Source organism: Poecilia latipinna, unplaced genomic scaffold (assembly GCF_001443285.1).
Source record: "Poecilia latipinna isolate Pla-1442-1.1 unplaced genomic scaffold, P_latipinna-1.0 Scaffold1034, whole genome shotgun sequence".
Taxonomy (NCBI): Eukaryota; Metazoa; Chordata; class Actinopteri; order Cyprinodontiformes; family Poeciliidae; genus Poecilia; species Poecilia latipinna.
In genome coordinates this window covers 1-15,178 of record NW_015113650.1, presented here as the reverse complement: position 1 = coordinate 15,178, position 15,178 = coordinate 1, and the positions used below count along the sequence as shown (strand labels likewise).

Here is a 15,178-nt window from a genome sequence, read left to right as displayed (position 1 = left end):
ACAAAAAGAAACGCCACCAGTCAGGGGAACGAATACTTCCCCAAAGCACCATTAAAGTCCAACAGAACCGAGCTCAGAACCGAGCCTGGAGAACAGGAGAAACATTGAGGTGAAACTTTCTCTGTAGAGTCCATCTGCAGCGTCGAGGAACAAAGTTCGGCCAGCAGCAACGTTTCTCAGCTTCGACCAGAGGAGAACCGCCCAGAAAGGTCCGTTTGGGTTCAGCACGCCTTCTGCAGGAGCAGAACTCAAAAAGTCTTTCTGCTCCTCAGCTTCAACATCCAGAACAAGTTGGGCCAGCAGCCTGGAACATGAACAGCTCCAGCTGCTGAGCAGAGCGGTACCAGGCGGGTTCTACGGTCCGGGTCCCGGTGGCCCGCCCACCCTGTCCGGTCCTCACTCGTCCCTCTCGATGCCCATCGTGTGGTACCTCTCTTTGCAGGAGGACAGCAGGGCCCGCGGCGACAGGAACACGACCGGAACCGTCGTCTGGACATTCCTCTCCAGGAAGTTGAAGACCGGGTTCCACCAGACCCGGGTCAGGCAGCTGGTGGAGGCTCCGCGCAGATCCTGGACCGACGTCACAAACAAGAGTAAGACACACACCAGGCTACAGGTGTTAGCTAGCAGATAAAAGCTACATCAGCTAAGCTAATTCTGCTAGCATCAGCTGTAATGTACAGGTGCTGGTCATAAAATTAGAATATATATACATAGCTAGTTCTAAGCTAGTGGCTAGTGGCTTGTTTATTGTTGTCATAGCAACTGTTAAGGCAGTTAGTTACGGTGCCTACCAAGATGGCCGTCAGCTACAAAGTTCCTGGAAATGAGTTTCTATAGAAACAGGTTTTAGAAAAGTCAAGAAAAAGAATCAGAAACGTCACTGCAGTTTGGAGAAACGACTGCAAACCCAAAACAAAAAGAAAAATCAAAAGTAAAAAGCTAAGATGTTTTAAAGTAGAAATGTTTGAGTCAGACAAATAAGAATAAAACGCTACATTCAAAAGAACTGCTGCTGCTAAAATCACATTTTAAAAACCATCTGATTCCACCATGAATCCGGCAGAGGGCGCTGCAGCACAAAGTCCTGAACATTCCCACATTTTGCTTCAGCAGCAACAAAATTAAAGAATTTTATTTGGATTTTATGTAATAGACGAAGAGAGAAGCACATGATGGTGAAGAACTGCAGACTGTAACCATGTAACTGAAAAAACAGGTGAATATAGATCGACTTTGATAACTCAAAGTTTAACATTCAGGTGTTTCATTTTGTTTTAGATTTATTTTAATATATTTTTAAGATGTATTGTAACATGTTGTATATGAAGATGTGGAGTTCCCATGATGCTTTGCAGGTTGCTCCACTTTACCTTTAATCATGTTGTGTTTAACTGGGTGTTGGTTCAGTACAGAAACTGGAGTTTTTAATGTATTTCCAGTTGTTTTTGACATGGAGGGTCCAGCTCATTTGACCACTGAGCGCTGACTGCATGCTGCAGCTTTTTGGACTGAAATGAGTAAATAAATTGTTGTTTTCTATAAAAAAAAATACTAGTAGATCATCCAGGAAGAGTTCTGGTTAAGTATTTTCTTTCATAAGTTGATTAAGTTAGAAAATGCGAGTTTTAAGAAACTCCAGTTATTATTTACATATTAAAAATAAAGTGTAACATTTAAGTAATTACAGCTTAGATGTGTTAAGTTCACTTAGAATTAAAACCCATCCATCATTTTCCTTCCCCTCCCCAACAGGTTGCTGCAGCAACCGGACCGAGGCGTGTGATTGGTTCTGCCGTGTGATTGGTTCTGCTGCGACTGATCAGACTCACGTGATTGTTGGCCATGGTGTGGTACCACCAGAAGACCCTGGTGGTGACGTAGTAGGCGATGACCACGTCGATGCTGTAGTGCTCGTGACCTATCAGGATGCAGACGACCCCGGAGGCGCTGAGGATCCAGCAGGCCCAGCGGTACCACCACATCCAGCGGGGCGAGTCTGGAGAACAGCCTCAGGTAAAAACAGGTAGGATCTGCCTTTTACTGCCCTGGTTCTGGTTCTGATGCCAGAACCAGGAAGTGACTCCAGGAAATCGCGCACTAGCCAAATGTATTGATTTTAACGGTGGTATTTAAGCAGTTTATTGTTAAACTTTGTGTGAAAAGCTGCTGAAGCTCATCTGAAGCTCTGTGGGAGAAAACCGTTTCTGTGGACTCACATTCCTGAATGAAGAGGTAGGACAGCGTCAGCATGACCGTGTGGCCGCTGTACAGGAAGTCGCCACACATGAGGTGAGAACCGGTCAGAGACAAACCTGGAAAATAAAGTTTGATTAGCTTTTGATCAGATAAACTGATCAACTCTGCAGGGATCAGCCAATCAGAAGCCAGCTTCATAACAATCAACCAGTAAGCCGTTAGCATGTTGTTACCTCCTCCTGAAATGAGCCGGAGGATCCTCCAAATCTTCCCCGTTGAGTCGTTGTAAAGCTGCAGAGAAACAATCGATTATTGGCTCTAAGCTTCAGCAAACAAACTGAGGATGAGGAGAAGAAGTCAAGTGTCCAGCCGACCTTTGGGGCGCAGACCATGTGCTTCCCCGGCACCGGCAGCGTGGTGATGTACATGGTGACGCAGCGATACATGTAGAGAGTCCCGATGAGGAAGAAACACCGCCGGCCCACGATGGCTCTGCAGAGAACCAATCAATCACCGATCAATAACGGCTTTAAACAACAAACACAGGATGAACTGGAGGTCACGGAGCCAAAGAAATATAAATGCTGTAAATACGCCATTTGCTTCTACATCCATTATTATTCTTATTAAATGAATACCATATTCAACAACTTGTTTTTGTAGCACCAACCCCAGTAACCCCAGCAACCCCAATAACCCCAGTAACCCCAATNACCCCATTAACCCCAGTAANCCCAGCGTCCCCAGTAACCCCAGCATCCCCAATAACCCCAGTAACCCCAATAACCCCATTAACCCCAGTAACCCCAGCGTCCCCAGTAACCCCAGCGTCCCCAATAACCCCAGTAACCCCAGCATCCCCAGCATCCCCAATAACCCCAGCATCCCCAATAACCCCAGTAACCCCAGCATCCCCAATAACCCCAGTAACCCCAGCATCCCCAGTAACCCCAGTAACCCCAGCATCCCCAGCATTCCCAGTATCAGTCAGTGGTCGTACTTGTGTTTGAGCAGCAGCCACTGGACGAGCCAGAGCCCGACCAGGATCAGCCCGTTGGTCTCGGTGATGGTGAAGGCCCAGGGGACTCGGTCCACATAGTCGAAGAACTTGTCCGGCAGCGGCGGGCTCACCGACTTGTCCGGCACTCTCTCGTGGACGATGGTGATGACGACGGTGGTGAAGACGAGGTTGAAGAAGGCGTAGAGGAAGGCCACGCCGGTCTTCCACCACTCGCTGGGCAGGCTGTCGCCGGACTCCGCCTTGGCGCCGCAGATCTTCTCGTAGTCGCAGCGTCTCTTCAGCTTGTTGTTCAGAGACTCGATCAGCATCAGGCTGCACAGCCCGCCGCGCCTGTCATTACCGTCGTGGTCGTCTTGGGGGGGCGACAGCGTCGAGGCGTGGCGGCTGGGGTTACCATTGGCAACCCTCTGTGGATGAATCTGCGTCGGGGAGTTTGATGAGGTCACATTGACTTCTACGGGGATCCGGACTTCCTCCTCCTCAATCAGCTCTGAAGCGGCCATCGACCAGACTTTATCAACCAATCAGAGTCCTTCCAGTCAGGCTGTTAACCAATAACAGGCCTGATCAATTATCAGGTCTGGTGTTTGGTCTTTGAGCTCACAGATAAGGCAGAACCAGATAAGGCGAGTCTCAATCAGCAGAAACCTGAAAAACAAACATTTACATTTCATTTAGAGATCAAACATTCAGTTTCACTGAGGTTAAACGTGATTTCTGGTTTCCACTCCTCAAAACAGGAAAGACAATATGGCATCTAAACAGTCTACACAAGCGTTTAAACATCTTCAGATTATTTTTCAAACTGATTTATTCAAGCAAACACAGCATTATCGGTAACCAGACAGGCTGGTGTCCAAAGTTTAACCTCCAGGTATTTAGGAACCTGCAGCTGGATCTGATCTGTAGTAAACTTTTAAAACACGGCTCAGCTGAGATAACGCCTATCAGGACGATAAGGAGATGAAACCCTGTCTTTATAGATCGGAATCGGTCAATCAGCTGTGAACCAGCCAATCATTTCCCCAGAAAGGTCTGAACTCTTCCTGCGATCAGATGGTTCATTTCGCGAGTCATTCTTTTCATCTCATGTTTACTCGCCGACAGGTCGTTGACCTTTTCACACACACCCCATTGTGTGTGTTTAAAACAGCCTGAGCGCACATGGACCTGAAATCATTTCCATATTTAAACATCCGGGTTTTATTACAGAAACTTTGCTCTGATTACAGAAACTGTGTGTTTCTGTGTGGAGGAGTCGAGTTTCTGCAGGTTTCCATGCATTTTTCTCCCCAGACTCTGAGCAAGAAGCGGTTTGACTTCAGGTAACCTCAGGGAGACACTCCCTCCACCGAGACGTCCTGAGAACCAGTCTGGTCGCATCCACCAGGAGGAAGAGGAGGAGCTTCCTCAGTATCGGCTCAATGACAACACACTCGCCTTAAATGAGAACGACTTCCTGTTACCCAGACGTCATCAGGACTCGCATGAAGACAAGTTTCAGCTAAACACTCATTCCTGATTATATTACTTCAACTTTAAGAAAATTTAATAAATGTGTCAAAAAAAATTTAAAAACTATCATATAAAATTTAAGGAAAAAAACACAAGTATGCAGAAATATACCAGTTACAACAATTATCAACCTGCAAAAATATAAATTATAAAAAGAAAACAAGTATAATCAATAACAGAAGTACACAAAATTAAAAATATAAATACAATTGTAATCAATAAATGAATAGAATAAAACAATCTAATGGACATTAAAGGCCAGAATAACTAATCTACCTTTGCTGCAGCTGTAAAGCTGCTTTGATGTCTGTGGCTGTGGAGTGATTTAAAAAGTCAAACCGATTGCATAATAAAACTTTCTACCTTCAGCTGAAGACACAAAGTCCTTTTATTTGCTCTCCATCTGTGGAGCTTCACACATTTGAATATCAAAAATATTTTCTATCCCTCTGATGAAACCAGAGGAGGAGGAATGTTTCCATTTGGACAAGATGACCAACAACTGCAGCGTAAATGATTTAACTCGCAAAGAGCTGAAGCTGAACGGCTCCAGAGGACGCAGTGAAAAGGTTTTGGCCTGCAGCTTGTTCCATATGAACCTGCAGCAGAAACACTTTATCGTCACATTAAAATGGAGCCGTTTAGAGAAATCAGCATCAGGCTTCCAAGCCTAACAACGCGGCTCCAGCTGCCAAACATGGTGGTGGCAGCTTCATGCTGTGGAGATGTTTAGTGGTTCTCTCTCAATGCACAATTTAAATTCTTCAAAATAACCGTAAATCAACAGCTGGGTGTCTGTTAGAGAGACTTTGTCACTACATTTAGTGACTTTTCAGAACCTCTAGCAACTTTTTTCTGTTATGGGAGATTCATGGCAACAACAGAGCACCAATCATGATCCTACCATAGGAGCCAGTAGGAACATTTAACTGCAGCAGCCAACAGCAAACCTACAACAGACCTTTTACCAGAACCATGAATTTGTCCGGGATGAGTAGATGTTCTGATCGGCTCTAGAAAGACCCCGACATACTTATGCGAAGCGCCGAAATCGGTTCTCATTGACGAGATAAACATTGCATCATTTTGTTTCTGAACTCGACACCAGGCCGGGTCCAACTATTTCTACAGAACTCAGTCCGAAGTGTTGTCTGATTGGTCAGAAGTTTGTTGCTGAGTTTTATGCGGACGTTGCTCAGACAGACATGTTGACATTTCTCTTCCACTATCCGGTTTCTGTAACCGCAGGAGACATAGAAACTTTTATCTGACGCAATGAGGAATTATGTAAACTTTTATGATTCTTCACTGAGTAACTCTTATAATAATATGACTGGTGAATGGTTAACAAGGCCTGGATGGAAACTACAACATTGTTCATGGATTAGTCTGTTTCCAGAACGTCTGCGCCGTTGTATGGGAGGTGTGTGTAAATGCAAACATGCAGGAACCGCATGACTGCCTGCTTGGATTTGGATGAAGTATGTGGGAGCTTTAGGGTCCCATCCAGAGCAAAGGGGTTTTCTATGGGCAGCTGCTCACAGAGCTGGATCAGGGGAGACCTGAAGGGGCAGCAGGCTGCAGGAGGGTCACATGGTGGGTCTGCATCCTGCAGGACCAGCACTGTAACACCACCGCTCTACTGAGGCTCTGCTGCAGGACATCTAGCTCTGGTTTTAGCATTTCTTCTTCAATGACTCACCTGTACTTGTGCATCAGGACAGATGTGTGCAGAAATGTAAGAAAAGTTTGTTTCAGATGTAGTGTGTGCGTTAAATGCCTCCTGCGCCCGCTGACTCCCAGGAACCTATGTGTGATGTTTACATGAGATGGCCGGTATGTGAGCTTAAAGCTAAAACCTGTGACCACCAACTCATCCAAGGGGATTAAGGAAACCATCCCTGGTTGATCATATGTCACAGAAAAAGCAAACTCACCAAGGCCAGGCCTAAAACCTGTTTCCAGGCCGTTGAAACTAATGTTACAGATCAAAACTTTAACAGAAAGCTGTGCTCTATTCCAGCTGCTGTTTGGACCCGTTTAACCTGGAGAGTTTCTCCTCTGAACAGACTTTCTGTGCGTTTCCTGGCAGCATCCTGTTTATGGAGTAACGGGGAATTAGGCCTAATGAAGTTAGAAACACGGGAATTCAATTTCCACAGATTAGAGCTGATTCATCAACACGAGGCGGGAGAGGAGGAGCTACAAGCCTGAAAACAGATGTGATCCAGACACACTCCAGATTATCAGTCAATGAAAGTCAGATTACTCTCAATAAAGACTGTCAAACATTATCTAAGCTTCACATTCATGATGCAACCAGCTTATTCTATTCACTAATAATAAATAAACCATGATTAATCACATTTAATCAAATAAATACAAGTCTCATAAAGACGCTTAGGTAAACATTCTTAACACTAAAATAAAACACTAACAGATGTCAGACAAGGCTATTAAAAATGTTATGCATCATGTTTTATACGTTTAAAATAAATTAAGGAAACTTGCTTTAATTTTAGAACTTTAACATGCAGATATATTTCACTAAAATATAACATGACATTTTTAAACACTTTTACAAACTAACAGAAAATAAGTAACAATATTCACTTTCCTAACTGCCTGAAATGCAAATGTAGTTCTAGAGCAGGAAACCCATTTTTTCAGTAAAATATTTACCTCGCAGTTGTTTTCAAGCTAGCTCAATCAAAATAGTCTCAAACAAACTTTTACCTTCTTTAAAAACTGCCTCCAAGTCAACCTATCGATCGCTCAAGGTCAAGGATAATCGCTCGGAGACTTTAAACTGATTTTTTGTTGTTTTTCTGAGTTTCCCTTGAGTCCTTCATTTTGAAATTACGACATGAAGCTGAATCCAGGAAAACACCTGCCGACCACAAAACCTAACTGTTTGCGCGGGTTTCCTCTCCACTAACTAAAAAGATCTAGAATAATTCAGGGTTTTCTTCTGGTAATAAGGTAGACAGAGATGTACTCACCGCTTTCTGAAACAATTTCACGTCTTCTTCTCGGAAACGTGTACTTTCCTCCAGCTTCCCCTCCGTCCTCCCTCCTTTTCTCCGCTGGCAGTGAAGAGCCCCGCCCCGCCTCGTGCCCGGCGTTCTTCCATGTTTAGACTCCAAATATGGTTCGCTTACTTCCGCTCCCAGGCAGCACTCTCTCTCTCTCTCTCTCTCTCTCTCTCTCGGATTCCGCCCCGCTGACTCACCTCTGCGCATGACTCACCTGAGCTCGGTTTCACTCGAGACTTTCCGGAGAAAGCGGAGAAATACGGAGCTAGCTGAAGCTAGCAGCGAAGTTTGGGCAGATAAATCTAAAATATTTGTCATTACCCAAAATGATTTGTTAAACTTGAACTTTATGGCTCATTTGGAGTCAGTATTGTAAACATGGAAACATAAGCTTTTACCTGAAAATGGTGTGTATTTTTAACTGCCTGATTTAATAAATATGAAAACGGAATAATTAAAAAAATATTAAAACATCTGACAGTAAAAACAATCTGAATGCAGTTTTTCTCTCATTCGTGTCTCATTAATGGGTATTTTCATTCCAAACAATCAGATTTTATTTTTGAAATGGGTTTGAAAAATAGCTCACTGTTATTTTTGAACTTTCAAAAATATTTTTTCAGTTTCTTATTTTCTTATGGCTGAATATTTTTATGACGTCATAGACAGAGGTGGGTACCAAAAATGTGTACTCAACTAAGAGTAGCACTACATCATCATATTTTCACACAAGTAAAGTCGTTATCCAAGATATTACTCAAGAGTAAAAAGTGTTTGGTAAAAAGGTGACTCAAGTTGAGTAACTAACAGATCTGAACATCTGATGTAATAGTTAAAAATTATGTCATCCTACAGACAAAAAGTATTATGTGCAACTTCTGGTATTTTGAAGATTAAAATGGAAAAAATGAATGCAAATACGGAATGATCATAATTATAAAATAACAAATTTAGACTGAAGAAACACTTTCCTAAATCAATTTCTTTCAATATGTCAGAACAGGGTAGGCTACTCCCAGTCAGATATGGTTTACTGTAGCTTCTTGATCTTAAAATGACACAACAGGCTCAGCAGATTGAAAATAACATTAGAACAAAGCTTGTGAACAAACAAGAGGTGCAGCTTTTTAATGCTCAAAAGGCTGTAAAATAGCATTTTATCACCTCGTTCACTCAAAACAAAGCAGAAACAAATCTTACATAATCGTAAAACCCAGGCTGTGACTGATGAGTTAAATGAAACATGTCAACTGTAACATTCAGACAAGCAAGAGGTTCCCTTCAAAAATATAATAAAATAAAACTTTGTGTAATTTAGAGCTCTGATCTGCAGTCATTGGTTCTTCACCAACCCTGACCCCAAAATCCAACATGCCGTTTAACTGCAGTAAGTTGTTTGTAGTTAAATCAATGACATCTATGCAAAACATTGGTGTAAAACATGCTACAACACTGTTTGAATGCCAACATGCAAAAGAGGGTTGCTAATGCAAGTTAGCTTGGTCAGTTGACAAAAAAAAAATTGACGTAAAAAAACCCCATAAAACTAACTAAATAAGTTAAACTAAATCTAAATTAAAACTGGAGCACAAATCTCCAGATCCAACTTCTTACTCATCTCCACCTGTTCACTCTGTTTGTCATCTGACTAGTTTGGGGCTTGTAGTTTGTCCAATTCTCCACTAGGTGGAGCTAATTGTTCATTAAATCAGTGCAACCACAGTTCAAACACATTCATGTCCTGCTGACCTTGCCTTAAAAAGATCAATACAAATGTTATTTATTAGCAAAGAAAACTGTTTATTAGTGACTTATGCGGTTGAAATCTCAGATAAATACTTTCATTTCAGATTTTATTGGAATTTTATGTAATAGACAAAAATGAAAAGAAAGTTTTATTCATAAAATAAATCTTTTATGAATAAAAAGTTGAAATCTGAATTAAATGCACTGATTTTTGTGGTTTTATTGACTAAATGTGAACAGGTCCAGGGGTGTGAAGACTTTCACAAGGCGCCGTTCATCATGCAGTTTGTTTTCACTCTGTTCAATGAAATACGGTGGATATCAAAACGTAAGCCTCTGATTCTCCTGTGGTTAAAAGTGGAGGTATGTGACCTTTGACCCCTGGCCACAGACGGTGCTGATGGAGGCAGACAGCTGACAGAAGGCGGACCGGAGGAGAAAACCGCTCCGCTCCACGCGCGTTCTGCAGCGGAACCAGCCGAGCGTCAACATGGACAACATGGACAACCTGTTCAACCCCAGGTACCAAACGCTTCTACGGCTTCCTCTATCGACACAAACCAAGCGCCTCTCACATCAGGCTGCTCTGTTTCATTCCCAAATGTATCTTAAAAAGTAGCACTAGTTCACCTTTGTTTTCCAGATTAAGTCTTAGAGTAGAAACATTTTGGTCAACATTAGAGCAACAGCAGATCTGGGTGTTTCACTGAAACTTTAGTCATTTTTTTCTGAGTTTCTTCCTCCACTTCATGTGTTTCCCAGTCATTTATGACTCTGTTGTCAGTGTAGTTACTGTACGTTCATGTGAGTGAGCTCCACTAGCTCCAGGTATTTTTAGCATCAGGCCTGTTGCAGCTGTTGTGTCTCTGCCTGTCAGGAGCTGAGTGGGCTTGTTTAGCTGCCGTGGGAGGACACAGGAACGGTTCCCACAGGACAAAAACACGCATCTACAGCGTCAGCAGCAGCCGTAATTAAAACAATATTCTTATTAATCACCAACTACATTACTCTCTGTTAATTCGAAATGTTAATAAACAATAAACATGCATGTTTCCGGAAGTAAATGTGAGGTTTTGGCTTTGTGACCTTTACTGTTTTATCCAGTTTTCTCTCCAAGCTGCTGTTTTTTAATCTTTAAGCAGTTATGAGGCACAAACTTTAAACTCCTGCTGAATAAGTTACTCAGTAGGTTGTTGCTAGGAAACCAAAGGCTAAGTTGCTAAGCAACCGAAGAGTGAGAGAGTGAGTTAGTTGATGCCACCAGCTTTGCTTTGCTAGCTGTGAGAAGTTAAGTAGCTAAAGCCTTTCCTCTGTTTACATCTCCCAGAAGGCTGTGCGGTTCTGGATCGGAGTTTAGTGAATATTCTATCAGACTTATTAAGTATTGATATTTATATATATTGTTATTTATTTATTTATTTATTCTTAAATCTGCTTTTGAGCTCATCTTGCCTAAGTAAAAGAAGCTGCCTAATAATTATGTGTAACTTATTTGTTCATCTGAAGTCCAGTAGGTTCACTTCACAACAGACACACACAAACACACAAACAAAAAATAAATAATAATAAACGTAATTGTGAAACAGATCTGAAACAAATACACATTCATGCAAATTTCACAAGGACAAATCTGAAAAATGTACCACTTATTTAACTCCATTTTCCTTAACCAGTTCTTACCGCGTGCTGGACGTCAAAACTTTATGCGCTTTGTTTGTACTTTACGTATTTTAAATAATTGGAAAGCTAAGGCTCTTGAGGTTCTAACAAATTATACAAATCAAGGACACAGTAACTGAGGACAGTGAACTGTTTTGTCAAACAACTAAGAAATGCAAAATAACGTCCAACTCACCGATCAAAGTCTCCATCATTGACAGAACAGAAAAATCTCGAACAAAATCTGTCCTTTTACGTCCGCAGTGGTCCAGTTAATCTAATCCGGTGAAGTTTGTGAGTCCACAACAAGTCTGACGTCCACAATCTAACATAATCTGCCGCTGAAACCATTAAAAATTTCCTTAGTATCTAACTTTCTCTCATATTTTAGCTAATTTCCGTTAGCATGCTAATTTGTCTCTTTGAGGATATGGCAGGCCGATTTAACATAAAATCAGTTTCACCACACCAACATTCCAGACATCTGAAATTGGTTTGACTAGATGTATTTGTAAATTAAGATCTAATTACATTCTGACTAATATAAATGAGATCGGATTTACCATTAATTTGTATGGAAGCTTTAATTTAACATATCTGCAATTAATTATTGACCATCTAAAATATAAATTTCAGACAATTTCAACAATTATATTATGAGTAGTCAAAGTAAAGTTACAATATCTCACTTTTTATCTGGAGCTATAATTTCTACAATTATAATTACAACTATAATCAAACTGCAATTTTGATTAGACAAAATTCTCCAAATTAATTCCCGATATTGTTAATTAAACGGCTTTTCTATGAGAAATATCTGGAATGAAATTTCAGACTTGTCACTGATGTCTTGAATTTGTATTCTGTATCATCAGAGTGTCACAGATTGATGTATCATTTTTAAATATCAATAAAATAATGAAACTTGTAGAAAAATGTAAAAGTATTTTTTGAAAATGTTCTATTTGCAGTTTTTTAATGAGTTGTACGCTTAGCTTTTCAAAGCCGTTTTTAAGTTTGTTGTGTTTGTCGGAGATGAATAAGTAGGAAATTATTTGCCCATTTCTGAAACAAACTACAAAGTTTTGCATTGTCTGCATGAGTTCTTCTGACATTGTACCATTTTATGATCATTTCATGCAGGAAGCTGTTGCACTCATTCATGGTTTAATAAAAACAAACTTTTCTGGTCCATTAGCTCTGACCTTTAGCTGTGTGTGGCGCCCTGAGGCAGGCAGCGGCCGCTCAGATCTCATCTAAACATAAACATCTGATCTGATCGTCTGGGACGTCATTGTTTCATTTGAATAATGATGTTTGACTGAATATTGTTTCTGTTGGTGTTTAACCAGACTGATGACATCTGAACCTGACAGAAAAGGGCATTTTAAATAGACATCTTTCCATTTATATAATAAAAAAAATGATTTTTTTTTGTTCAAATACTTTTATTTTAAAATAAAATTATAAACATTTCAACCACTTCTACAAAAATTATCAGTTTATTTCTTTAACAGGGAAACAATTAATGCTAATAACAACAATCTGAAAACTGTTGCTAATATTTCAGATTGGCAGAAAACCTTTGACCTCTGACCTCTGTCAGCACATGGTTTGTTTTATTTGATGGTTGTTTTTTTTGTTGTTGTTTTTTTTTCAGCCTGGCAGAGGCTCTGAAGAAACTGGACCCGGATGATGGAGAGCAGATCATGGAGTACTTTAAAACCCACGCGCTGCTGAGCAGAGAAAAAGCCTGTAAGACCCCAAACCCTGAGAGCATAATGACATCAACAGGTTAGAGGTCAGAGGTCAGCTCAGACGTGTTCATTATGAACATAATCCCACATTAATTTCAGGCTTTTAAAGCCTTTCAGCCGGGTTCAGGTCACCCAGAAGCTGTTGACTGAAACCAGTTTGGTTCTGGTTCTGTTGGGACAGACGGGTCCAAACATGTTGGTTCTGGATGTTGAAGAGTTTGAAGGCATGACCAGATATGTTTGGTGATTATTCACCAGTAACTCTGGTAACCAAACAGCTCTAACAAAATGTTTTACATTTTAATTGGATTTCTTGCTTAACAAGAAAAAAAGCAAATTTGCTATTTTTTTTAAAATCTTTTGCAGAATATCAAAGATGTTTTGAACAGATTTGTGGTTGAAACTTGGCTTCTGTGGATCATTTCTAAAGACTCACAATTGATTTAGTAAACTTTGAAGACTGACAGTAATGTTGTTCCGTATAGGATGTAATGAATTCCTGCTTCATGTTGTCAGACAGGAACTTTTCAACCAAACCTTTTTCATTCTGCAGGTTTGGCATTTCTGCTAAAATGTAGCTAATCTTGAGCTCTGTTTCCCACCAACTGTCATGCGAATTTTGAGCGAACTTTAAAATGTCACAAGAATGAAAGTGCAAAAAAAAAAAAGTGCATTTTGTAGGTGCTGTGGTGGTGCAGGGGCAAAGCACAACCCACATATTGAGGCCTTGGTCCTCGTGATGGTGGTCGCAGGTTTGATTCCCAGCCTGGTGACATTTGCCGCATGTCTTCCCCCTCTCTCATAACCCTCTTTCCTGCCAAACTACACAGCACCACCTTGTGGATGATACGATATTGTGTGTGTTGCAGTGCTGCAGGCGTCCGTCAGAGAGCAGAAGAAGCTGCTGGTTGAAAACGCCAAACTGAAAAAGGACATCGACCAGCTGAGGGGTCAGCTGCAGGACAAGCAGAAGAGACGCACCGGTACGGACTCTGAAAGAAACTACCAACGATTCAACAACTTTAACGCTTTTACATCACCCTAAACAACATCTTAACTCCACCAGGTCAAAAAATGATCCAATGTTTCTTTAAAAGATGTTTTCATTGGGGACTGAGGAACCGTAAAGTTCTGAAGGATTGTTATGGAAATGTTTTTAACCTCTTGTAAACACGGCGGACAGCCTGCGTTAGACTTGATATCTTGCTAAACTATAAGTTACTCAGATGCATTCAGTCGTCATTGGTACATAGTTACTGAGCTCAGGATGAATTCTTTCATCAATTTCTTGCTGATTTAACATGTTTTCTTTCTTCCAGCCAAAGCGTTGTTCTCTCAGGCTGCGCCCCCTCAGAGTGTAAGCCCCGCCCACTCCAACCCTGACCCCGCCTCCCCTGCAGGAGCAACAGCTGCTGTTCCTCCAAACTGTCCTCCTCCCTCCGTTTCCTCTGGCGAGAGCAGAGACCGACCAGGCAGGCGGAGGAGAGGAGAGAGGAAAGGTAAGAACAAACTAAAATAAACCAGCGGAAAATAAAACGACAGTCACGTTTTGTATCCGCCTTGTAGCTCGTCCGGCCTCAGACCCGCTCCCTTTGGGGGCGGAGTCTCGCATCGACGCGTCACGTCTGGATCTGCGTGTCGGAAGAATCCTGAGCGTCCGGCGCCACCCGCTGGCGGAAGCCATGAGTGTTCAGGAAGTGGATGTGGGAGAAAACGCGCCGCGGACCGTCGTTAGCAAACTGGGAGGACTGCAAGATCTGGACCAGGTTAACGCTAAGAAACCCAGGAAACAACATTATTATATTAGGTGTTTTGAACGAAAACTGACTTTATTGTGTCACTATTTTAGCTTAATTTTCCAAATTATGAAGTTAAAAGTTTTCATAACAAAATGTGACTTTTTTTCAAACCCTTTTCAGTATGCCTTCAAATATTTCTGTGTATAAAATATCATTTTGATTTGGAAGGATATTCAAAAATTAACCTAAACTATCAAAATAATAGGAAATTACACTCAATTCTTTTACTTTGCGCTATATTTGTTTTTATTATAATGCAAATGTAAAAGATGAACATTTCATGTGAATGATTAGATTTTATAGGTGTATTTTTAAGCAGTGAAATGAAATATTTATTTAAAATGTATGCTGTCAAGTTTCCACTGGATCAAAAAACTGAAATAAATAAAAACACATAATTAACTAATTAATAATATTTTGAAATCAAAATGTATTTTATTAAGTTTT

General features: G+C 41.1%; 2 protein-coding genes across 3 annotated transcripts; one reads left to right on the top strand and one right to left on the bottom strand.

The window, feature by feature from the left end:
* Positions 1-304: 304 nt before the first annotated feature.
* Positions 305-11,689, bottom strand: LOC106958961 (phosphatidylcholine:ceramide cholinephosphotransferase 2-like). Of its 2 annotated transcripts, none has more exons than XM_015051156.1 (7): positions 11,372-11,689; positions 3,200-3,868; positions 2,574-2,691; positions 2,433-2,490; positions 2,220-2,315; positions 1,833-1,999; positions 305-570 (listed from the first exon to the last, which is right to left on the bottom strand). In XM_015051156.1, exons 2-7 carry the CDS (start codon positions 3,721-3,723, stop codon positions 397-399), a joined length of 1,137 nt encoding a protein of 378 aa, XP_014906642.1. In that variant the 5' UTR covers positions 3,724-3,868; positions 11,372-11,689; the 3' UTR covers positions 305-396. The 2 variants fall into 2 exon arrangements, with proteins under 2 accessions (XP_014906642.1, XP_014906641.1); XM_015051155.1 differs by lacking the exon at positions 11,372-11,689 and adding an exon at positions 7,738-7,839.
* Positions 9,899-15,093, top strand: LOC106958963 (aminoacyl tRNA synthase complex-interacting multifunctional protein 1-like). The gene is made up of 5 exons (XM_015051159.1): positions 9,899-10,038; positions 12,836-12,930; positions 13,802-13,915; positions 14,252-14,431; positions 14,499-15,093. Exons 1-5 carry the CDS (start codon positions 10,007-10,009, stop codon positions 14,876-14,878), a joined length of 801 nt encoding a protein of 266 aa, XP_014906645.1. The 5' UTR covers positions 9,899-10,006; the 3' UTR covers positions 14,879-15,093.
* Positions 15,094-15,178: the final 85 nt, after the last annotated feature.

What these genes read in the sequence shown, in the direction of transcription:
- LOC106958963 (XM_015051159.1), top strand. Translation starts at nt 10,007, where the DNA reads ATGGACAACATGGACAACCTGTTCAACCCCAG. An exon ending in GCTGAGCAGAGAAAAAGCCT is followed by an intron (nt 12,931 to 13,801) that starts GTAAGACCCCAA and finishes TGTGTGTTGCAG; the next exon opens with TGCTGCAGGCGTCCGTCAGA. An exon ending in CAAGCAGAAGAGACGCACCG is followed by an intron (nt 13,916 to 14,251) that starts GTACGGACTCTG and finishes TCTTTCTTCCAG; the next exon opens with CCAAAGCGTTGTTCTCTCAG.
- LOC106958961 (XM_015051156.1), bottom strand. Translation starts at nt 3,723, where the DNA reads ATGGCCGCTTCAGAGCTGATTGAGGAGGAGGAAGTCCGGATCCCCGTA. An exon ending in TGGCTGCTGCTCAAACACAA is followed by an intron (nt 2,692 to 3,199) that starts GTACGACCACTG and finishes GGTTCTCTGCAG; the next exon opens with AGCCATCGTGGGCCGGCGGT. An exon ending in CTACCTCTTCATTCAGGAAT is followed by an intron (nt 2,000 to 2,219) that starts GTGAGTCCACAG and finishes GCTGTTCTCCAG; the next exon opens with ACTCGCCCCGCTGGATGTGG.